The sequence below is a fragment of the Acanthochromis polyacanthus genome, chromosome 2 (assembly GCF_021347895.1).
Source record: "Acanthochromis polyacanthus isolate Apoly-LR-REF ecotype Palm Island chromosome 2, KAUST_Apoly_ChrSc, whole genome shotgun sequence".
In the NCBI taxonomy this organism is placed as follows: Eukaryota; Metazoa; Chordata; class Actinopteri; family Pomacentridae; genus Acanthochromis; species Acanthochromis polyacanthus.
In genome coordinates this window covers 33,626,051-33,651,776 of record NC_067114.1, presented here as the reverse complement: position 1 = coordinate 33,651,776, position 25,726 = coordinate 33,626,051, and the positions used below count along the sequence as shown (strand labels likewise).

Below are 25,726 nucleotides of genomic sequence, written 5' to 3'. Positions count from 1 at the left end.
GGTTCTCCGCCCGGCTGCCTGCTACCACCGTTCACTCAGCAGTACGTGAGTGCGCATGTGTGTCTACTTTCCGTAACACAGCAACTGCTATGGCCAATAACAGCCAATAGCAAGTAGGTGCACTTGATTTATTGCACTGGGACATTGTCCACAACTAGTCAATAGACGTCAACAAGCGCCGCTTGCGCCGGGACGGGGCGAGCAATAAATTACACCTGAAATTCCACACGTTCTTGTGATTGGCTGAAAAAACTTTAAACTGGATTTCGAGCAGCTATCACCGACAGATACATATTTTAAATAAAAACGGAGAAAAGCACTACAAAACAGTCAAAAATTTTTGTCAAAGTAATAATGCAGAGGAAAATTACCTCTTTGATTAAAGGAAAAGACAGGGACACTGAAGATGGGTTATCACAGAAAATCTGAAACTAACTACTACTACTATAACTACTTTAGGCCTCTGTGGAAAATATTTTAGGTGATGTGTTTTGATGTGTAGTTCCATTCTGAGTGTTTGCTCATGACATAATGTCTGTTCTTAGAGCCTTGTATTCTGGATGTGTATCAGTTTTTCAATTAAAGCAAAAAGTTTACCATATTTTCAAGCGTTTTTAATTCTTACCTATTATATATAAATTATATGAATATATGTATGTATATGTGTATGTATATATATATATATATATATATATATATATACATATATATGTATGTATACATGTATGTGTGTGTGTGTGTGTGTGTGTGTGTGTATGTGTGCACATATTTATATATATCTTTTGTACCGTGGTATTTTGCATGCTGCTCTCGTGTGCTTCTGTTAAGTGGAGTTCAGTCAGGGCAGGATGAACCACGGTACTATATACTGTAAAATGAACTAAAATCTGCTACTATTTAAGTGAGTGGTTTACTACAGATGTTAGAATTAATTTGTTTATTGCGCAAGGATGGCGAATTGCTTTGGATAAACTTTGAAGCTTGTTAGTCACAGGATGAACTTTTAATATTGTTTGTGCGTATATATATGGTTTTTAATTCTATTTTTGTACCTTTGACATATGTATGAATTGTATTGTATTTAAAATGCTATTTTAAACAGGCCCCTAGGAAGATTAGCTGACCTCAGGGTACAACTAATGGGGATCCTAATACTAAACAAATAAACAAATAAACCTATTCCATTGGCCTACAGTAAAATAATATGTTTTTATTTGTTTGTGTTTTAACTTTGCTATTTTAAAATGCATGAAGTTCGAGCGAGATGAGGATTTTGGTAATAGTACCGGCAAGAATTTAAAACTACTTTCACCCCTGCATAGGATCAATAAGGATTCAGCAATAACCAAATCAGACTCCTGGTAGTTTGAAAATATGTGTCATTAGCAGAAGTCTCACTTGTCTACGTGTGGTGATCATATGACACCAATGTGAGGGCCTTGGTTTTAAATAGTGAGTTGTTTTTACTTTTAACCTTAGCTGGGTAATATGTTTCTCATCACCCAACACTTTGGGTTTAATGTGTTGACAGAGGACACTGTGGCACTTGGAGGAGTCATGGAACAAACTGTCATAACTTTAGTATATTCAAGGATAGCTGGTCACCCAGTGTTAGCTATCAACACATTTGTTAGCCACTATCAGTGGTGTAGTGGCCAGCTGGAGAACCAAGACTATTCCTGCTGGGCCACAATGTCAGAGAGAGACAAAGAAGGGGAGGCAGCCTCCTCCAGCTTCTGCAGCCCACTGTGCTTCTGTGGGGAGTCACATCCCTCTTGTTTGTCTCCCTCCCAGATAACTACGATTTGTTTGGTCCCATGGCTCCGCCCACCCACTTCCTGTTTATGTGTTTTATCTATATCAGAGTTAAAACCCTGAGGCAGCTGGCTGTGGACTGTCGCTAGTTGATTTTGCATGAACAAAGAAGATATCAACATTACAAATCTATTGTAGTGGCTGCATTGCTATAAATATCATTAAAGTTATTTTAACCTCTTTAGATGTGACACAGTTTGCTGATGGCCACAACAGGCACATCTGAAAAGGACAGAGAAATTGATGAATGTCAATGAAAACAGATCAGCAGTGTTGTCTTTGTGTGTGTGTGTGTGTGTGTGTGTGTGTGTGTGTGTGTGTGTGTGTGTGTGTGTGTGTGTGTGTGTGTTTTCAAAGAGGACGTGTTTGTGTCAATGTAAGAAATATTTCTACATCCATACAGTAATCTATGATATTCTCTCTCTGTCTTGTTTCTAGCCATTGAAAAATCTCTACGCAGATGATGGCTCACCTCTAAACCCTCAGTTAGGCCCGTACTTCTCTGATGGGCGGCGGCGTGTGGACTATGTGCTGGCATATCACATCCAAAAACCCAGTGGCATCCGGCGGCAGTCGTCCAGATTTGGCGACACCAACTTCATACGACGGCTTCGGCGCAGCCTAAGCATGAGAAGCAGCCGAGCCCCGCTGCAACCAAAAGAAGACCCAGAGATCACTGCCCAGGAGCAGCGGACTGACTACCATGAGGATGACAAGCGCTTCAGGCGTGAGGAGTTTGAAGAAAACCTTCTGGAGACGGGGCTAGAGCTGGAAAAGGATGATGGGGTGAGACTGTAGGTCTGAATGTGATGGAGTGTTTTGAGAGCTGACTTTTTGTTGAGGTCACATTGTTTCCTTCTGACATAAACCTCCTTGGCTGCTTGGCTTATATACATCTATATTTTCTCATAGGACATTTCAGTTTTAATGATAGAACTTATAGAAGATGACTAACTCCTTTGTTTGGAAAATGTTAAACTGTCTCAGTGAACAAGTGCAGCATGGGTTGCTTTCATATGAACCTCTCCATATTTAACTAATATTCATTAACACAGTATAAAAATATGGTGCAAGTACATCTACATATCTTGCATATAGGTAAACCTTTTCATTTCAAATTCTCCACAGCATCTCTTCCCCTTGACTGTTTTGAAGCGTTGGTAACCCAAAATATCAAAATTCTAGCCGTACCTGTGCCATTCTATGCACATCAAATAATTAACTAGAAAAACACTCACAGAGTGCAGTACTCTGCCAAGGTTGTTTATTCCCCCATATGGCATTGTCAGAAATGCAACATTTGTTTATTTTTTAGTTATTGATGATCAGAAATCACAACACCACAGAATGTGACCATTTAAATTATGTTGCTCTGAGCACAGGTGTGTGTAAGTAATGTTCGAATACCAAATCGCGTGACCTAAATATGTAGTGGGCGGGGAGAATTGATGGGACTCTGAAACACCTCCACAATTTAATCAACTGTTCTTTGTATCATTTCTGATGGATAAGTCCTAATATGTCCGCAATGGTTGATTTGTAATCACTTGGTCCTTGTGTCATTTCTGATCTTCCCTGAAAATTTCATCCAAATCCGTTAATCCTTTTAAGAGTAATGTTGCGAACAGCCAAACTGACAGACAAACGTATGCCAGTCGTCACACAACCCGCGTTCCTTGGTGGAGTAATAACATTAACAGTAAAATAAGAAACCAGCATATGCTATTCCTTAATTCTCATGTTGTTATAGTTTAAAAAATAGTCTATATACCGCAGCAGTGTAGGATATCTGAAATTCAGCTATGGCTTTTGACAGTCAGGTCAGGTCCAAAATGGACCTGCTACTGGTAACCTGTAACCCAGTACTGCCTGCCCCAGGGTCAGGCTGTCAGCTCCCCCACCAGTTCTCACAAGAGAAGTGGTGAGGAGGGTGGCTAGACGCCATATTATAAACAAGACCTGCCAAAGGGCGCAATCTCAGGACAGCCAATGGCGGCCATCTAGCAATCCCCGCTGCCTCACGGTCCCCCTTTTTGGGGGGAAGGCATCAGGAGTATAATTGGAGGAAAAAATCCAGAGTTGGAGTCCCTAAGGGAAATTAACGTGGTACTCAACTTCGTTGTGGCAACTCCTGTGATGTCGCTGGTGTCAAACTGTAATGGTCCTGCTGTTCTTTGGACCCATAAGTGATGTGGAGAAGGGGGATGTGCTGTATAGGCAACAGCTCGTCCTCCACTTTACACTGCCTAGGCTTACATCCAACGCCAACACCCACACTAACCAGGGATGTGCACCCACGATCAAGTCTGATCATCGGAGGCCTAAAAGTTATGGCTTTTGGTTTTGGTTTGCCATTTCAAAATTTTCAATGGCTGCATCTGGACTCCTCTGTGAAAAGTTTCTGGTGGTATCACGAGATCAAAGTCAGACAAGAGTTTCAACCAATGAATGAATTGACACTTACTTTAATAGGTGAAGGTTAAATGGTGTGAACGGAGGTGAGAATATTTCATGAAATTGTATACATGGGCACAGCTTGAAGGCAGGTGTGGTGCTGTGCAAAGCCAGAAACAGAAGGGCGTCAGTGAGTTGGATGAGCTTTTGTTTGTGTGTGTGTAGAACAGCTTTTGTGTCGCCAAAACAACAACGGAATTAAGAAGCTCTACGTTGTCTATGAGGAACCAGACACAATAACCTTTTTACTCAGGTGGTCCAGATGGGGCCACTGAAAATCTTGAAGTGGCAAACCAAATACTCAGTCATCATTGTAAACACAACATGTGCACACAGATATTTAGCACATTTTACCGTCTGGCCACTGCTTCACCTCTGCTTCTAGCATGGCTACAAACAACAGGAGCCAGTGAAGGGCCAAACCAAACCATTTAGTTTGTGTGTTCAGTAAGCTCTTGAATGGATGTCATGTTTACATCTTAATAACATCAAAAATGTTTAGTTTTTCTTAATGAAAAGAAGTGACTAAGATCTAAGTTAGTTATCTGTTGCTTAAAGTAAGCCAGATGGTTATTTAATCCTCATCTTTGAACTGACTCCAGAGTATTACTTTGAAATTATTATGTTTATTTTTTAATCTCGTTTCATCTAAATATAGATGTTTGGTGGTGACTCTTGTGTAACTACTGTGTTTGAGCTACGTGAGTGGAGCCATGGATACAGGGAGATTTGTTTTCATTAATGGAGAACTGGAAAGAGTTTTTGTCATTTTTCTGTGGAAAAGACAAATGGACCCAAAGTGACTCATCCATTAAAAAGTGTATGAACAAACCTTTGACATAAAGCAGCTTTAATCTTAATATGTTCTGGAAAAGGCTTTTAGCAACCCAGTGTAAAACTCAGCCTGCCATCAGGGGTTATTGTAAGTGGCCTCAAAATGTATGGGCAAAATTTGGAAACAGTATCGTTTTGCAAAGCTTTATGGAGGCTTGAGTTGAGATGGTAAATGATGTGGCAGCCTGATACACAGAAATTGTGGTTATAGTGTAGCTTCTTTTGCTGATGCTGTTATCGCCTTACTCTTTTACAGCTTAGGATGTTTCATCTACAAAACGTACAATGACCACATGCTAAAAGAAAGTAGGGAAACATGTTTTTATGTTGCACTTTCAGAATGTTAGTTACAGTGTTAGGACATTTTGTTTGCGTAGACTTTATCATCTACCAACATCACTAAGTCTAATTTAATTCAAGTAGAACTATGGGTATAATATATACGTTTTACAGTTTGGTATGTGCCTCAGTTTTGAAAATGTGGCTCATATATATATATTTTTTAAAAGTTTAAATGTTCATTAAATGCCTAATTGGCCATAATACTTACAGTGGATACGAAAAGTATTCAGACTCCTTGAAATTTTTCACTCTCTGTGTCATTACAGCCATTTGCCAAAATCAAAAAGGTTCATTTTATTTCTCATTAATGTACACTCAGCACCCCATCTTGACAGAAAAAAACAGAAATGTAGAAATTTTTTGCAAATTTATTAAAAATGAAGAACTGAAATATCACATGGTCATAAGTATTCAGACCCTGTGCTCAGTATTGAGTAGAAGCACCCTTTTCAGCTAGTACAGCCATGAGTCTTCTTGGGAATGACGCAACAAGTTTTTCACACCTGGATTTGGGGATCCTCTGCCATTCTTCCTTGCAGATCCTCTCCAGTTCTGTCTGGTTGGATGGTGAACGTTGGTGGACAGGGCCGGCCGCTGGCATAAACACTCTATGCCGTTGTTTATAGCCACATCCACTAGAGGGGGCCACACCACAATAAGTGTGTGATTCGCATTTTGTCCCTGTCTTTATTCCAATAAAACATAAATCTGTTAATGCTGTTTATCGTGTGCATGTGTTTTAACCCAATTACAAGCTGTGCACGTGATTTGGTAGTTGCCCTGTGCATTTTTTGGGGCCACAAAAAAAATCTTGCTTAGGGCCACCAAAGTCCTAGGGCCGGCCCTGTTGGTGGACAGCCATTTTGAGGTCTCTCCAGAGATGTTCAATTGGGTTTAGGTCAGGGCTCTGGCTGGGCCAGTCAAGAATGGTCACAGAGTTGTTCTGAAGCCACTCCTTTGTTATTTTAGCTGTGTGCTTAGGGTCATTGTCCTGTTGAAAGGTGAACCTTCGGCCCAGTCCGAGGTCCTGAGCCCTCTGGAAGAGGTTTTCCTCCAGGATATCTCTGTACTTGGCCGCATTCATCCTTCCTTCAATTGCAACCAGTCGTCCTGTCCCTGCAGCTGAAAAACACCCCCACAACATGATGCTCCCGCCACCATGTTTCACTGTAGGGATTGTATTGGGCAGGTGATGAGCAGTGCCTGGTTTTCTCCACACATACCGCTTAGAATTGACAACAGAAAGTTCAATCTTGGTCTCATCAGACCAGAGAATCTTATTTCTCATAGTCTGGGAGTCCTTCATGTGTTTTTTGGCAAACTCTATGCGGGCTTTCATGTGTCTTGCACTGAGGAGAGGCTTCCATCGGGCCACTCTGCCATAAAGCCCCGACTGGTGGAGGGCTGCAGTGATAGTTGACTTTGTGGAACTTTCTCCTATCTCCCGACTGCATCTCTGGCGCTCAGCCACAGTGATCTTTGGCTTCTTCTTTACCTCTCTCACCAAGGCTCTTCTCCCACGATTGCTCAGTTCGGCTGGACGGCCAGGTCTAGGAAGAGTTGTGGTCGTCCCAAACTTCTTTCATTTGAGGATTATGGAGGCCACTGTGCTCTTAGTAACCTTGAGTGCTGCAGAAATTCTTTTGTAACCTTGGCCAGATCTGTGCCTTGCCACAATTCTGTCGCTGAGCTCCTTGGGCAGTTCCTTCGACCTCATGATTCTCATTTGCTCTGACATGCACTGTGAGCTGTAAGGTCATATAAAGACAGGTGTGTGCCTTTCCTAATCAATTCCAATCAGTTTAATTACACACATTTGACTTCAATAAAGAAGCAGAAGCATCTCGAGGAGGATCAGAAGAAATGGACACCATGTGAGTTAAATAAGAATGTCGCTGCAAAGGGTCTGAATACTTCTGACCATGTGATATTTCAGTTTTTCTTTTTTAATAAATTTGCAAAAAATTCTACATTTCTGTTTTTTTCTGTCAAGATGAGGTGCTGAGTGTATATTAATGAGAAATAAAATGAACTTTTTTGATTTTGGCAAATGGCTGCAATGACACAGAGAGTTAAAAATTTCAAGGGGTCTGAATACTTTCCGTACCCACTGTACCGTAACAGTTAAACACTCCAATACTGCATGCTCATAAGAAAAGATCAGAAGTTATTTACTCCTAAGCATAAAAAATCAAAGAAAAAGAAAATACCCATGAAGAGTTGCACAACATCTCACAATTAAATGATTCTCTTGGTATTTCCATCTGTTCTTGGCTTTTCTTGGCAACCATTCCTCCAAATTACTTTAAACCTGGCCGGTGTGTTGATGAAGACCTAAGTCAATGCAGTGTCAAGTGTAAAGTTGATTAAATAAGCACTTCTAAAGAAAAGAAATGTTGCATCACAGTCTGTGAACATGGCAATGTAGTGACAATAAGCATGACAACCGTGCTTTGCAAAGATAATGGTGCCCAGTGAAAGCATGGATTCCCAGGAGAACATGTGAGATTTCACCTGGGATTTGAATTCCAGTTTTCACAAGAAAACGTCCTCAACCTGATTGTTTGAGCCACCACATCCTCCTCTTACCACAGACTTGCTATTTATGCAATCATATCTGATCAGTGAAAAGCCCTGACTTTGGCTAAAGTCTCCCATCATTCGTGGTCTGAATTTTCAATTCAATTCGGTTCAATTCAGTTATATTTATACAGTGCCAATTAAAATTCAGATAGTCTCAAGATGCTTTACAGAACCCATATGCCTGAACCCAAACACTGAGACCACCTAAATGACAACATGTTAAAAGGTTTGTGTGAAATTTTTTGCCTAGTGATGGTAAAATATATACAGTATACATCAGGTTAAATCCAACATGAATCCATACAGGATTCATGCTGAAGTCTTGCTCCGACCCATTCGTCAAGACATCACATTTTGTCCCGTGTCAAAGTCACTCTGATTCTTACGTTTTCCCATTTTCCATGCTTCCAACACATCATCATCAAGAACTCATTGTTTACTTGCTGCCTAATATATCAAAATTTCCAGTAAGTGCAACTGTAGAAAGTTAATCAATGTTATTCACTTCAATTGTCAGTGATTTTAATGTTGTATCATGCAATATACAGTGCACTGTGTGCCAGATTCTGTGTGATTCTGATTTGTTATTATGTATTTCTGTATCCAGACAGGTCAGTGGGCAGGTGAAAGGTGTGAAACAAGTGTGACAATGCATGAGTGGTTTTACATAACATTAGAGGCTGCAGAGACAATCTCATATTTACATAGAAAGGCATAGGTTTCTGCTGAAGTGGATGCAGAGGATTTTCCTGTCAGTTAGCAGAGCTTCATATCTAACAGACTAACAGCATGCTGCTGCGATCTACTGGCTGAAATGTCAGCTCTCATAAACATGTTGTTTTTAAGGGTGGTTAATGTTTTGTTAAGTCATCAACTACTATTTAATTATCCAAAATTTGTTTTTTTTTCCAGTGTAAGATCCCTGGAATTGGTTTTTTGAAGATCCACGCTCCTTGGAATGTTTTGTGTCGAGAGGCTGAGTTCATGAAGCTCAAGATGCCAACAAAGAAGGTAATGCCCCATCAATAAATTGTCAATTTTTCCTTTCCATCATATGCATATTTAGTGTAGTTTTTTCCTCTCTGGAGCTGAGTGAATTATCTCTAAGAGTCTGTATAGTGCTGAGTTGTGAATGTGTGAAGATAAATGTTTTCTAGAGCTCTGTCCTTTCTGTTCATATGGTGTTAGGCTACCCCAATGAGGCCATTTTGAAGTGACAGCCCTTACAAGCCTTGCAATGAAAATCTGATCATAGAAAGAGCAAAGTACATAACAGCCATCAGCCGTTTGTCAAGTACCATAATGCATAGTTCCTTCTTTACTATTTATTCTTTAAATCTAAGCCTCACCACCTCATCTACTTAAAGCAATGTTTTTTTATCTTCTCTGCAGGTTTATGATGTCAAACAAGGAAGCAATCTGGTGGAGAAGATCCGATTGTTCATTCACAAAGTTACAGCTCCTCTTCACCCAAAAGTAGATGCCAACCGACCAGACAGTGTCAAATCCCTCTCTCATCCATTCTCCAGAGAGAAGCAGCATCTGTAAGTCAAATCTGTGTTGACCTTCTAAGTTCAGTTTAAAAGTCATAAAATTGTACACCTTTGTTAAGCCATGTGTTGCTTACTTGGACATTGATAAACTGACTTAGTTAAAAAAAACTTACTTTACACGAGTTACCACACCAAATCAATCAAATCAAAATCAAATGAAGCTTTATTGTCATATCAGATGAGAGTGTTTCTCAAGGATCCAAAATCAGATCAGCAGTCTAGTATTCTGACTGCTTGTGGAATGAAGCTGTTAATCAGTCTGGTCATTCTTTCTTTGATGCTTCGGAGACATTTGCCTGAAGACAGCAGTTCAAAAAGTTTAGGGAGAGAGTGTGAGGAGTCCCTGACAATACTCAGTGTCTCGCTACTGCAGCGGCTCTGGAAAAGTACTTGAACAGAGGTGCAGGAAACTCTGATGACCCTCTCGGTTACCCTGACTATCTTCTGCAGGGCTTTTCGGTCTGACATACTGCAGCTGAAGTACCATGTTGAGATGCAGTATGTCAGGTGTAGAAAGTCCTGAGGATGCTGGTGGGGAGAGAGGCTTGTTTCAGCTTCCTAAAGAAATGTTGTCTCTGCTGGGACCGTTTGAAGATCGCTGAAGTGTTATTATTCCAGCTCAGGTCCTGTGAGATCTGCACTTCATGCAAGTTTATGTTCTCCACTCTCACTTCTAGCAGTTTCAGCAACATTCATTGCCCTGATGTTCAAGTTTTGCGGAATGAATGTGTTGGACAGGCAAGACACTCCAAACTGTCACTCTCGCTGTTTCCTGGAGGGGCTGCTGCGCCATCTCGTTTTTTTTTGTTTTGTTTTGTTGTTGTTGTTTTTTTAACATGGATGCTTATCTGCATTACACTGCGTTGTAGTAATCATAAATGGTAAATGGTTGTATTTATATAGCGCTTTTATCCAAAGCGCTTTACATGATGCGTCACATTCACCCATTCACACACACATTCACACACTGATGGCGGAAGCTGCCATGCAAGGCGCTAACCACGACCCACCAGGAGCAATTAGGGGTTCGGTGTCTTGCTCAGGGAAACCTCGACATGAGCTCGACGGGCTGAGGATCAAACCGGCAACCTTCCAGTTACAAGACGGTCACTGTACCCACTGATCCATGCCGCCCGTCATAACCTGACGGTCTGTTTATGCATCAGTTTAGAAATGTGTAAAACACACAAACCTAACTTTTAAACATGTTAAATGTGTAGTCCAATAAATTCATACTTCCAAAATGAATGTTATTGAACAGCTAGTGTACATATATTAAGTTCCTTTTGTGAAGTTGTCCTAGTGCTATTTCTGCTATAATGGTTTCATTAAACTGATAAAACCTCAAGCAGTTTCTGGGTGCTTTGACACAGCTGAACACACTGTGGGCTCTTTTTTCCCTGCAGTATAAAGTCCTGCAACTCTATGGACACAGTACAACCATGAAAAGAAGTAGAGAGAACTTTAGAATTGTTTTTATCTAGTGTAATAAAACTATAATGCCATATTTTCCCAGTTGTTTTCCTCTGCTCTGTGTAAACACAGCCTGCAGTTTAGATGACAAGTTCCTGAATTTTTTGTTACGTGATTGTTGGTCAGAGGTGAGTCAAGCATGGCATTTCATGGAGGAGCAAATAATTTATTTATTTATTTACACAATCTGGAACAGACAATTTTTTAAAAAGAGATTAGAATGAAATAATTTTGATGAAATATCACAATTTTAAACTTGGATTTGCATATATGGCATGTCAGGCATGAGTAATTGAGAATTGCCAGAAAAATGAAAATCCCCCAGTTTCTGACTCTGACAAGAGGTGCACATTTTCTGAGAGTTAATGTATGTTGTAGCATGTCATCAGCAAAAATCCTGGAGAGTTTATCTCTATGTTCTATAGTTGCATTTAATTATATGGATCCATGTACAGTGGGTTGACACATAATGAAAAATGTACCATTGCATGTGTAGTGAATGAAGTAGTGTATGGTTCGCTCATTCGTTTTTCTGTTTCAAAATAAAATCTAAAAAACCAATAAACCACGTTGTTTTTTTGTTTTTCAGTTTTTAAAACCTAAATGTAGAAACGTATTATTTAACTAATGGAAAAACCACAGTGTTGGATTTTTGCTCTTGCTTTTTAACCCGAAATACAAAATATGGCTGTTGTTTTAATTTGTTGCAACACCGGAAGTCGCTGATTAAGAACAGCTTAAAGCTGGTCTGGCTCGTGAACACATCTAGAATGGCTGTACTGGAGCACTTCTCCAATTTCATTCTCTTTCAGAGTGACAAAACCCACATAGAAACCATGGAGCTCCACATTGCTCTATATTATATTATATTATATTATATTATATTATATTATATTATATTATATTATTATAGTGCATAATGAGAGTCAAGGAGGTTCTGCATGGAGAACAATTTAAGAAGACGCAGTCCTGTCTAATGCTGATTTGGAGAGAGCTGTAATTTGTTCTATTAACCAGATATGATATTTTCAGTGCCATACTTTATTAACTGTAGAATGTTATTTTTCACGCTTGTGTGTTTTATAGACAGGTCCGACGTATGGACGAAAGTTTATGATGGGATGCTATCTATTGGTGCCGGTGTTCCAGTTTAACTGGTGATAGTTTCCGTCTCCAGATTTTTTCGTAGCAGATTTGACCAGACCAGACCTGGCTGTGTGTGAAATTAGGATACTAGATAAAGAAGAGCTTGCCGAAAAACGTCGGCATCACTGCTGAATAAAGTCTATATCCATGTAAATATCACCTACAGACAGTAAAAGGAAATGTGCTGGCGAAATAAAAAAAACACGTATTTTTATGAACGGTGAAGAGGAAAAGATGGAATTTAGAAATAAAATTCGAGACATTTCTTTTAACCGTCTATAGGTGATGTTTACATGGATATAGACTTTATTAAGTAATGATGGCGATGTTTTTCGGGGAAGTTTTCTTTGTCTAGTGTCTTTATTTGACACACAACCAGGTCTGGTCAGGAGAAACCTTCAACAAAACATCTCTAGAAACTATTACCAGTTAACCTGATCGTCAGTTCAGCTGGAACAGCGATCGCCAGAGTTCTTGACATTTTAATACTTAAAAATACTTGCTTGGACCATTAAAGCAATTTTGTTCGCACTGAGATTGTCACGCCCCCTTCTGCTCCGGTGCACTGGCTCGTTTAACTAATGACGAGTGGCTGTGCTTTTCAGCACAGCCAGTGCGGATTACTAATCAGTGCTGCTTAAAAGCCTGGCTCTTTCCACTGCGCCTTGCTGGGCCATTGACTGAGATTCCCCATCTGGATTACACCGCTGTCTGGACTGGTCAACCTCTGGATATTCCACGCCTGCTCCGTTTTCCCCCTCTCACCCTGGAACCCTCACCTGCTCATCTCCCTTCCTCAGCTTCAGCGTCTGCCCATGTTCTGTCCATTCCTCAGTCTTCGCCATATCCTCGCCACCAGCCTACTCAGCTCAGCTCCCCACCTCGCCTTTCAATTCCCCCTCCTGGACTTTACGTGAGTCACCTTTTCCATTAGTTTTATATGGTGCCATAATTGGGTCGAAAGTCACGCGCAAGAAAGTGTTACACACACGAGAAAAGCATGTACCCCGCGCGAGCGGAAAAAAGTCTCCACGGGCGCAAAAAACACTCTGTGCGCACAGAGACATTGCTACGCGTGTGCAGACCAAGCTCCGTGCGCCCAGTGTCTCACGAAACTGTCCTCCTGCATGCGTGGAGCTCTTATCTACGCGCATGGGGAGAAGACTTTTGACCCTTTGTGGGTGGATACCAGTGTTCGCCACAACCTCCCTATGATTGGCTGCTTGTGACAGCAGGAACTCACCCCCCACGTGGGATGCCACTGTATACAAGAAAGGAAATGACATCACCTTGTCACAGTAGAGAGGGCTGCGGTTGGTGCTATGTTTTACTCATCCACTGGAGGGTGCTTCGGGACAAGCACGACTTCCGATATTGACAGCAGACTGCGTCGCGGAGAGACATCGAGGCCTGAGATCTCGTGTTGGTGTGGTGTTCGGAGATGTGTGCGTCCAGAGAATAGTGAGATTGTTAGCATCATGGTAAATGCTGCTACACGGACTGTGGTGTTAGTTACTAACTGCGCTTAGCTCCTTTCATGGTGTTAGCTCGTTTCCTGAGTGTATGTTGAGATGTGTTACGAGACTTGATGCGCGTGTTATTCCCTGCTCCACAACCATTTCCTCGCTTGTATACAGTGGCATCCCACGTGGGGGGAGAGTTCCTGCTGTCACAGGCAGCCAATCATAGGGAGGTTGTGGCAAGCACTGATATCTGCCCACAAAGGGTCAAAAGTCTTCTTCCCGCGCGCGTAGATCAGAGCTCCACGCACGCAGGAGGACAGTTTCGTGAGACACTGGGCGCATGGAGCTTGGTCTGCACACGCGTAGCAATGTCTCTGTGCACGTAGGAGGTTCCTCGCGCGCGGAGACATTGCTACGCGCCCGTGGAGACTTTTTTCCGCTCGCGCGGGATACGTGTTTCGTGCGCGAGAGAGTGTTATGCGCGCGAGAGAGAGAGTTACATGCGCGTGACTTTTGACCCAATTATGGCACCATAGTTTTAGTTCAGCCCCGTTGCGGACGCGAGCCGCCATCCTTAGTTTCAGTTTCAGTTCCGTTTTGTATATTTTCCGTACCTCCCTTATGGAGTGCCTGTTGTCTTATTTTCTGTAAAATAAATGTATTATTTAATTCACCCACCTGCCTGTCGCTTGCTGCTTGGGTTCTACACGCCGGTTCTTAACAGAGATCATGAGTTCTTAGAGTGATGCATCTACTCGCTCTAAATAATGTCTTGTTTTCACAGTACGTGGTGCGGAGTTTGACAGAGAAGTCAAGTCAAGTCGCCACGAATTCACACTTTGACTTCCAGTTCTGTCGGTCGCTTCTAAATGGGAAAAGGCTTTTTTTGTTTGTTTAAACCTTAAAATTTGTAAAAACGAAGCGTTTTTTTCTTTCTCTGCTTTTTGTTTTTCGTATTTCATTTTAAAACAAAAAAACAAGCCAATTATTTGTTTTTTCTCATTTTATTTTGAAACGGAAAAACGAATGAGCGAACCATACTTGGATTGTAGTGCATGTCCAACAACGGTTTCTATTTTTCATGTTAATAATTGCTGTGTGTGTAATTTAAAAGCTGTTACTCACAGGGATGAACCTACAGAGAAATATTACTCACCCTGTTGCTACCTTCAGCTATATAGGGATTTTGAAGCTCTCTGAACTCACTGTTTTTGGTTTTTGAGCCTGCACCCTGCTCTCACTATCTGCAACAGTCAGCAGAACTGCTCTAGAAACCCACCACAGAGGTGTAAATTGAAGAAAATTCCCCAACAAGCCTATGAAAGCTCACTAAACCATGGAAAGGAAGCTAAAGCCTCCTGCTGAATCCCCCACTCTTATCTTTCTGTCACACAGGAAACAAACACAGCTAGTCTGAGTCACACAAGACATTTACATTTTGTCAGCACTGGGATAGAGGATTTTAAATCACACACTGGATAGCAGAATAAAGGCTTCAGAACAGCAATTAATAGGATTAACTGTTGATGGAAGTCATGGCTTCACAGATGCTTTCTTTTAGTACCTACAACCGAAACTGCTTTCAAAGTCAGTGATCATAGAAGAGGAATGTCTTACTGTCAACCTGCTGGGATGTATGGAGGAGCGAGTGGGCAGTGAGCAGCTATATTTACAGCTCTGACTAACAGCTAGCAGGAGATCTCCCTCCACATCTTCTCCATCACTGAATCTTCATGATTCTGAAAATGCTACAGGCCATTTCCCTGAGATTAGGCCTCATTATGGATTACAGCATAATGTGGCATTCAAAGCACATTAACACAGTCTGTCTTAATCAGACATGATGTTTCATTTTCCTACATTTAGACTAGTCTGGAGTTAAATTCAGTTATGTAATTTGCTGAGACGTTTCAGTTGCTCTGGCACTGAATGAAGGATTAAAGTGTCCCGCCAAAATTGCAGGTTTTACTCATGCTGACTATCAGTGGAGGCACAAGGTCTGTTTGAATTGTCTTGATGAAGACTGAGCACCACCAAAAACACAAGTGCGAACTGAGTGACAGGAGCTGCCCACACAGTCACTGTGATGAAATTCTCTCAGTGCTGGAGCACACACTTAAAGAGGTTTTTCTTCTAAGAATGATGTTCACTTCATATGCATGGAGTCTGACAGTTAACACCTGCGTAAACAGATTTGTTTTGTGCATCTGAGTATTCAGTTCATTCCATTATTTCAGTAACTATCCGCAATGTTATAATATTAGCCAAATAATTGTTTAACATTGTCTTCTGTTAATACACACACATATTTTTCTCCTCCTGTGATCCTGACTGACTTTGCAATAGCAAAGCATACACAAAACATACATACACCATCTTTACATTTATACTTGTTACATTTGACTTGTCAAGCTAAAGAGTGTAAATTCACAAAGTGTATATTTGTCTTGAAGCTGTCTGCTGAGAGCTCATGACAGTTATTTTAGAGTTACAGAGATGGGCTATTCTATCTCAGGCTTATCCTCCAGGGGTTTTGAGCAGATTTACTCCAGTTTCAAGGCTGGATAGCCGGTTATTTAGCAAACAGAAATCAGACAGCAAGCAGAGCCGCAGTCCACCTAGCAGGGAAGTGGCCACAACAGTTCAAAAACCAGGCAGGAAAGAACAAGGCTGGGATACTCACTGGAATGCTCAAGGACAATCCTGCAAGTATTCTACAATTAACCAGTAGACTATATAGTGAGGGACTGATGAGCAGAGTGGAATCAGGTAATGCAGCAGGTGGGAGTGACTGCTCTGTGAACACATGAGTAATGAACAAAACCCTGATACCAGAGTAGAATAAATGAATGAAAAGACAAAACATGACCGCAGACTGAGCATAGAGAGAAACACAGAAAATGAATACAAGAGTGAAGATTAAAACAACAGTGAGGAGAGACGGAGGACAGTCATGCCAATAGAAACATTTAGGAGTGCTCAGTTGGTTTAGATAGGAGGACTGATGTTCATGAGACAGGATATTAACTTGTATATGTTTGTGCTTTTATCTACCTTCCAGACTGGTAATGCAGTCAGTAAATGCATGACCTCCTCTTGTGCATGAACATGTGACTTCTTAGTATTTGTGTGTGGTCCTATTTCCAGAAGTTAGTTTAGAAATGTTTATGGTATCTCATTGAAGCATCCGAATTCAGTTTTAAGGCAACACGTAGTCTGACTGTATTTTTACATAAACTCTCATGTGATGGTAGCTTCAATTTTAGTTCATTGTGTGCAAGGTGGACAGAAAATACCTTTAGCGATAGAGTCTGCAACTCTGCAAAGGTGGATTTCTTGCCCTTTATCTCCTTCTTACTCCCCTTTTTTTCTTTCCTGTACCTATGGACTTTAGTGGAGTAAAGCCTGTTTTACATGCTCCTATAAGCCTGCACTCTTCCTCTGCACCTGTAACTGATACTGGGTGTGTTTTGTTTTTTGTTGCCAGATTCGATCTGTCTGACAGGGACAAGTTCTTTGACAGCAAGACCAGGAGTTCAATAGTAAGTATGTGCTTTAGTAGATGGATGGAAGGAAGGTGGATCCTATATGAGATATTGGTAACACTTTATAATAACTATACACTATTAAGCATTAGTTAAGCATTGGTTCAGCATAATTTAAGCATTAGTTAATCCTTAAATCCTCATGAACTCATCATGAATTCACCATTAGTAATACATTACAAAGCATGAGTAAAGACAGTTTTAAATGTTCAACTAACACATTATTAAGCATTAGTTAAACATTAGTAAAGTGCTTAATTCATCGTTAACTCATCATTTGTAACTAATTAGTTATACGTGCTTAATTAATCATGAATTCATGATCTGTATGGCATTTATTATGCATTACTAAGCACTTAATAAATCCGGTTAAAATGTTTTGTTGCTCATTGATAATCTCAGTTGTTAATACTTTATAAAGGGTTAGCAACTGTGTTAGTATATGATTTACAAACACATATTCACATTCATACTCAATGAATAACTTATTAATGCGGTTACTACTCATTAGTTCAGTATATTCCGTGAGTCCATCTAAAGTGAGGACTATCTATGCTTTATAAAGCATTTATAAATGACACAGAAGCAAAGCTATACAAAGTGTCAGTTTTCTTGGTCCCAAACAATACAAGCTCTTTTAAATACACACTTTAAACAAATACAATCTATAAGATTTCAAGTAAACTTGACAAACATCTTCAAATAACAACAGTCTGTGATCGTATAAAATAGAAAAATAAAATACAAGCTCTTTTAAATACATGCTTTGCAATCCTTAACATTTCAAGTAAACTGGTGAACTATCTCTTTAGGGCACACACACACCAGAGGTAAGTGGGTGCCTGATTCTGGGATTCCGCCAGTGCATTTCAATGGGAAACGAGTACATTCCTCCTCCTGCCAAAGGTAAAAGTTGCAGGAGGAGGAATCCGCTCGTTTCCCATTGAATTACATTGGCGGAATCCCAGAATCAGGCAGCCACCTACTTCTGGTGTGTGTGTACCCTTGAATTGCACAAAGTGCTTTACAGTAAAACAAATATACCGTTTTCAAATATTGCAAGATAACACTAGATAATTTCTGCAACCTGTTTGCCTCTACGATCAGCTGTCATCTCTCCAGCGGGTTCTCTCTCCGACTTCCGCATTTGAGAAAAATAAAAAAACCCGCGCGGTCTCGCTCTCCAGAACCGCGGAGGAGACTGGGACTTGTAGGACTCTGGGATGTGTAAGACGCTACTGCGCATGCTCTTACCATCAAAAACGCTAGTGCGCATGCTCCAAAATGCAGAAGTCACGCTGGTAAGATGACAGCTGATCGTAGAGGCAAACAGGTTGCAGAAATTATCTAGTGTTATCTTGCAATATTTGAAAACGGTATATTTGTCTTACTGTAAAGCACTTTGTGCACTTCAAGGGCACCCACTTACCTCTGGTGTGTGTGTGCCCTAAAGAGATAGTTCACCAGTTTACTTGAAATGTTAAGGATTGCAAAGCGTGTATTTAAAAGAGCTTGTATTTTATGTTTCTATTTTATACGATCACAGACTGTTATTTGAAGATGTTTGTCAAGTTTACTTGAAATTTTATAGATTGTATTTGTTTAAAGTGTGTATTTAAAAGAGCTTGTATTGTTTGGGACCAAGAAAACTGACACTTTGTATGTCTTTGCTTCTGTGTCATTTATAAATGCTTTATAAAGCATAGATAGTCCTCACTTTAGATGAGCTCACGGAATATACTTAACTAATGAGTAGTAACCGCATTAATAAGTTATTCATTGAGTATGAATATGTGTTTGTAAATCATATACTAACACAGTTGCTAACCCTTTATAAAGTATTAACAACTGAGATTATCAATGAGCAACAAAACATTTTAACCGGATTTATTAAGTGCTTAGTAATGCATAATAAATGCCATACAGATCATGAATTCATGATTAATTAAGCACGTATAACTAATTAGTTACAAATGATGAGTTAACGATGAATTAAGCACTTTACTAATGTTTAACTAATGCTTAATAATGTGTTAGTTGAACATTTAAAACTGTCTTTACTCATGCTTTGTAATGCATTACTAATGGTGAATTCATGATGAGTTCATGAGGATTTAAGGATTAACTAATGCTTAAATTATGCTGAACCAATGCTTAACTAATGCTTAATAGTGTATAGTTATTATAAAGTGTTACCGAGATATTCAGACAAAAAAGAAGTGTTTAATTTTCACAGAGACAGCAAGTACACAGTTTGAATTTAAGGTTGTAAATTCCTCGTTCTTCATATGGACACATATGGTTTCTACATGCTGTGCTCTCTGACATCAGCTTTTCTCCAATAAGACCCCTTCTTTTCATGTGAAGTGAGGAAGTGGCTGCAATAAAAAAAAAAGACGTACATTCTGTGAATCTGCATTCTGTGTTGTTGCACTGGCATACATACACCTACACAGAAGTTTGAAGTGCTTGACAGATGACTAGATAATGTGATTGACTTCTCAGTATTGGAAGGACCTCCTCAATCACAGTAGTTGTTGACTCCCAGCTTCAGCTCACATCAATAAAACTATAAACTCTTGATTTCACACTAAGCTGGTTTGCAGCTTCTCTAAGGACAAACATATGAAACTCAGCAGGTTGCCTACTTCATTTTACACTCAGATTTAATTATACCTGTTCATCTTCTCCTCCTTATCGATATTCTCGTGCTTCTGTGACAGAAAATACTTAATTTTACAGTTTTTAAGGGTTTTTGTTGTGCTTCCAGGTCTATGAGGTACTGAAGAGGACAAGATGCACCAAAGCCAAATACTCCATGGGTAAGACCATCTCTGTGCTACATCTTTAATACAAGGAACAAATCAATATACAATTAATCTGGGTGCCCCTCTCATTGGAGTCTAGTGTAATTGCTACACAGAAGGAAGCAGGCTTTGGGTTTGTCTCTCTGTGTTTGCTCAGTTTATTTACTAAAGAATGGACTAAATCTTCTGTGACAGATCCTCCTGATTCTTGACTTGAAGACACATAAAACTGTAGATTCATGACCCTGAGAGAAACAAGCCTGTCAAGCATATCACGTCACATCATTAACTGCATATTTAAAACGTAAATAGAGTCCAAAATATCAAGTGAAATCAAACCAACCCTTTATCATTGAGACATGTTAGCATGCTGTCCACACAGAAATGTATAACATGAAAATACATAAAAATCAGTAATGCATATGAAGACTTCAGGGATAGAGCTACTGTCATGGCCCCTCCCTCTCCTGCTCGATGCTCCAGCTCGTCATAAGCGGCTGCGGAGGAGCGGCTGCGGAGGAGCGGCTGCGGAGGAGCGCAGCTGAGCGCGATCTGTAATCAGCTCAGTATAAAGCCTGGCTCTCTCCTCTGCTCCGACACTGGGTCATTGCATGCCGCACTCCATTTCACGCACGTCGCTCCCTGGACTCAGTCTCCCCTGTGGATTACCTCACCTGCTCTGCCTTCCTCTCCTCACCTCGTCACCCCTCCTCCGCTCTGCACCCCTCCGTCTGCTCCCGGTCTGCCTGCTTCTCTGCCCTCAACTCTGCCTCTGTCCCGTCTCCCGAACCCTGGACATTCCGTGAGCCACCTCTCTCCCCAGTAAGTTAGTTTAGCCCCCACCATGGCCCCGTACAGTCGCCCTTAGTTCTGTTTAGTTTCCCCGTTCTGTTGTCCCCCCATTGAGTGCTCCCTGTTTATTATATATACATATATATATATATATATATATATATATATATATATATAAAATCCTTATTATTTCACCTGCCTGTCTGTTGCCTGCTGTTTGGGTTCACCCTCCTAGTCGTGACAGAATGACCTAGCCACCCAAGAACCAGGCAGGCATCCCTGCTTTTTCTTTTAACTGCGCCCCCCCCCCCCACACACACTTTTGAGATTCTCCAGGCCACCTCGGCAGCCGCTGAGCGACTGGCCGGTAATCTGGCCTCTGTGGGGACCGAGGCTCCCTCTCCGACCATTGAGGCGTTCCTGGCTGCCTCTGAGCACCTCAGGACCGTTTTGGCAGGCTCTGACGGCTCCGTGAATCCCTCTTGGGTTCCTGGGGTACGGGAAGCCACCATGGCGATCCTTGAGGGGCTCGAGGCCACTCCACCGGGCAGTTCACCCTACAGCCAACCCAGTCCTGCCTCCCCGCTAACCATGGAGCCACCAGTGACAAAACCTGGTCGCCAAAGGTGCGGCTCCAGAAGACGCCTTAGCTCCCCTACTCCTGCCCTGGAGGAGCCCTGCCCTGGAGGAGCCCTGTGTCACCTCACCTGCAGTGCTGGAGGGGCCTTGTGCTTCCTCAGTTTCCAAGCGGGTCGACACTGCCGCAGTTTCCGAGCAGGTCGACGCCGTCTCACTCCCTGTCGAGGAGAGGCCCTGTGCCGCCTCACTCCCGGCTGAGGAGAGGCCATCCTCTCTCCTGTCCCTGTGGGGGCCATCGACCCGTCTCCTGTCCGTATGTGGGCCATCGCCCTGTCTTCGGTCCATCTAGCAGTCCTTGCGGGGGCCATTGCCCCATCTTGTGTTCATATGGGGCCCGGCGCCCCGTGTTCTGTCCCTGTGGGGCCCGACGCCCTGTGTTCTGTCCCTGTGGGGGCCAACGCCCTGTCTTCTGTCCTTGTGGGGGCCGACGCCCCATCTTCAGTCCATATGGGGGCCGACGCCCCGTCTTCTGTCCCTGTGGGGGCCGTCGCCCCGTCTCCTGTCCTTGTGGGGGCCACCGCCCCGTCTCCGGTCCATGTGGGCCCTGCAGCATTGAAGAGGCCTCCAGCCTCCCCTGCAGCTTTGAAGGAGCTTAAGGCTCCCCCTGCAGCCTGCAACATGCCATGCCCGAGTTCTTGATGAGACGTAGAGCCTCCTCGGCAGCCTTGAAGGGGCCTAACGACCCCTCTGTTATGCTGTTGTTGGCTCAGGCGCAGGAAATGACAGATGGTCTTTAAATGCAACACAAAAGGTTTATTCACAGGGGTTCCAAAAACTACAAACCAAGTTGGCAGCAACAACAGGAAACTGAACTGGAAACAATAGGTTCCCAATACTCACAGCGACTACTAGTGGCTGGAAACTACAACTACTACGAAATAACAACAAATAATTACTACTCTCAGTAGGCACACTTAGGTGCTATAAAACAACCAATTTACTATAACCCCTAGGTTCAAGGGAATGCTACAAATAACGAATACTCTGAACGCTGCTCTGTACGGGAGCAAAAACTACGGCCAACTACTAACACACAATTCTTTGAGTGATGCTCAGGAGGAAGCCAGAGTGCAGGGCTAGGTGGTGGAGGGTAATGGAGATGACAGGTGAATGGAGGAGATGCCCAAGGGTTTGTGACGGCCTGGAGAGTTTTCCTTTCTCACTGAAGCGGAGATTAGAATCCGGTGTAGATGGTGGGTAGAGGGCTCTACTAGGAGCAGGTGGAACCAAAACTAGAAGAGATTAGAACAGCAGAGATTAGTATTGAGTGTTGGTTTGGACAGACTGGCAAAATGACAACTCGGCTCCTACACAATGTGTCACGATCTGGCGCTTGAGAGTTGTGAGGCGTCAGGTTATATTGAGGCAGGGTGTGCTTGATTAGACGATCTCAACCTGCTCCTAGTTCTGGCTGCGGATTGCTGATGAGGCACACCTGTCCTTGCTGCTGCACTGCTGAGCCACCCTGAGAGAGAGAGAGAGGGAGAGGAGGCACTATCTGGGCCTGGCAGCAGCCAGTCTGACACCCTCGGCAGCCTTGAGGAGGCGAAACACCTTCCCCGAGTTCTTAAGAGGTGAAACACCTCCTCTGCAGCTTTAATGAGGCGAAATGCCTCCCCTGCAGCTTTGTTGAGGCGAAACGCCTCCCCCGAGTCCTTGAAGAGGCAAAATGCCTCCCCTGAATCCTTGAAGAGGCAAAATGCCTCCCCTGAATCCTTGAAAAGGTGTAATGCCTCCTCGGCAGCCTTGAGGGGACATAGCTCCTCCTCGGCAGCCTTCAGTAGACGTAGCACCTCCCCCCGAACCCAGAAGAGGTTTAGCACCTCTCCACCAGCCCTGAGAAGGAGGAACGCCAGCCCAACACCTAGTGGTGCCCCTGCAGTGGCCACCCCAATTGGTTCTCCTGTGGCGGTGGTCTCCTTACCCCCGTCTTTAGTTCCGTCCCCAGTCCTGCCCCCCAAAGGGTCCCCAGTCCCAAATAAAGCCCTGTCCCCAGTCCTATTCCCCGAAGGGTCCCTGGTCCCGAATCTGGTCCCGTTCCCCATCCCATATTCAGTTCAGTCCCCAGTCCTGCTCCCTGAGGGGTCCCCATTCCCAACTCCAGTCCTGTCCCCAGTCCCGAACCCAGTTCAGTCCCCAATCCTGCCCCCGGAGGGGTCTCCAGCTCCAGTCCTGCACCCGGATGGGCCCCCGGAGGGGTCCCCGGATCCAGCTCTGCCCCCAGAGGGGCCCCCGGCTCCTGCCCTGCCCCCGGAAGGACCCCTGGCTCCTGCTCTGCCCCTGGAGGGGCCCCATGCTCCAGCTCTGCCCCTGGAGGGGTCTCCTGCTCCAGCTCTGCCCCCAGAGGGGTCCCGCCGCCGCCGCCGCCGGCACACAGCCTGGCCGCTGGCCCGGCCCCCGGAGGGGTCCCGCCGCCACCAGCACCTAGCCCGGCTTACGGAAGGTCTTCGTCGGATCAACTGCCGGTTCCCAGTCCAGCCTACAGGGGGTCCCCGTCAGTCCAGCTGCCGGTTCCCAGTCCGGCCTCCGGAGGGTCCCTGTCGGTCTAACTGCCAATTTCCAGTTCGGCCTCCAGAGGATCCTCGTCGGGCCAGCTGTCGGTTTCCGGTCCGGCCCTCGGAGGGTCCTCGTCGGATCAGCTGTCGGTTCCCGGTCCGGCCCTCGGAGGGTCCTCGTCGGATCAGCTGTCGGTTCCCGGTCCGGCCCCCGGAGGGTCCTCGTCGGATCAGCTGGCGGTTCCCGGTCCGACCTCTGGAGGGTCCTCGTCGGTCCAGCTGCCGGTTCCCAGTCCGGCCCCCGGAGGATTCCCGTCGGTCCAGCTGCTGGTTCCCAGCCCAGCCTCCAGAAGGTCCCCATCGGCTCAGCTGCTGGTTTCCAGTCCGGCATCCTGAGGACCTCCGTCGGCCCGGCCATCAGTTCCCTGTCCAGCCCCGGCCTGTCCAGCCCCCGGACCGTCCTCTGGAGCTGTCCTTTCTGCCTGTCTGGCTCCAGCCTGTCCTGCCCTGGCCTGTCCAGCCCCCGGGCCGTCCTCCGGAGCGGTTCCTTCAGCCTGTCTGGCTCCAACCTGTCCAGCCCCAGCCTGTCCTGCCCCCGGGCCGTCCTCCGGAGTTGTCCCTCCCACCCGCCGGGCCCCAGCCCGCCCGTCCCTTGGGCCGCCCCCCGGAGCGGTCTCTCCTGCCGGATCCCTGCCGGTCCCCAGAGTCGCCCCACCAGTACCCCGACCAGCCGGTATGCGCCAGGAGGCGCACATTGGGGCGGGGTACTGTCATGGCCCCTCCCTCTCCTGCTCGATGCTCCAGCTCGTCAGAATATATATATATATATATATATATATATATAAAATCCTTATTATTTCACCTGCCAGCCCTGTGACAGACTGGCGACCTGTCCAGGGTGTCCCCTGCCTTCGCCCAAGTCAGCTGGGATAGGCTCCAGCACCCCCCGCAACCCTAGTGAGGATAAAGCGGTCTATAGAGGATGGATGGATGGATTTCACCTGCCTGTCTGTTGCCTGCTGCTTGGGTTCACCCTCTTAGTCGTGACATTTACTCTGATACATATGCATTTTGACATGTATTTTTTCATGTCAGCATTAAGCAATTTCTGAATTTTACTCCCCTAATGTATTTTACGGACTGTTACGCTGTAGTGCTTGTGTGCATTCCATGGTTATAATCTTGTTACAGGGATCACCAGTCTGCTAGCCAATGGTGTCTACACATCGGCTTATCCACTACATGATGTGAGTATGACCATCATTCTTCATAGTCATCTCTCATGATAAATTGACTCCTGTATACTGAGATAATGTGTGTGTGTGTGTGTGTGTGTGTGTGTGTGTGTGTGTGTGTGTGTGTGTGTGTGTGTGTGTGTGTTTGCGCTGCAGGGAGACATTGAGGGAGTGAATGCAGAACCTAATGACAGGAAGGTACGTACAAGAAGTCTGTCAGTCAAAAGACTGAATAAGATGGTACCACACCAACACTTTGAATCAATTTACAAAAGCCCATTCATTAGTAAGTCCAAAGAAGGCAATGTGCTGTACTTTTATTTTCAACTAACTGGGCTAGTTTCACCTTCAGTACACTGTGCACACATGGCAGCACAGGGTAGAAACCAGAGCAGAAATGAGCTGTCAGCAGAATAGAATAACTATTTAAAACCCACTTTGTAAATTCATTTTCAAGTTTCTTCACCATTTAAAAAATGAGAAGTACATTTTGGGGTGGAGGGAAAATGTATTATTTTTGTGAAAATTGGCAGCAACAAACTTGTAACAC

General features: G+C 43.7%; 1 protein-coding gene across 2 annotated transcripts in view; it reads left to right on the top strand.

Moving 5' to 3' along the window:
• The window catches only part of ano1a (anoctamin 1, calcium activated chloride channel a), a 101,921-nt gene that overhangs the window by 24,429 nt on the left and 51,766 nt on the right, over positions 1–25,726 (top strand). For both annotated transcript variants that reach the window (XM_051941918.1, XM_051941911.1), the window contains exons 3-9: positions 2,254–2,601; positions 8,941–9,039; positions 9,421–9,572; positions 17,151–17,205; positions 19,979–20,030; positions 25,133–25,188; positions 25,333–25,374. In XM_051941918.1, coding sequence (XP_051797878.1) covers positions 2,254–2,601; positions 8,941–9,039; positions 9,421–9,572; positions 17,151–17,205; positions 19,979–20,030; positions 25,133–25,188; positions 25,333–25,374 — 804 coding nt within the window. The remainder of the gene's footprint in view (positions 1–2,253; positions 2,602–8,940; positions 9,040–9,420; positions 9,573–17,150; positions 17,206–19,978; positions 20,031–25,132; positions 25,189–25,332; positions 25,375–25,726) is intronic.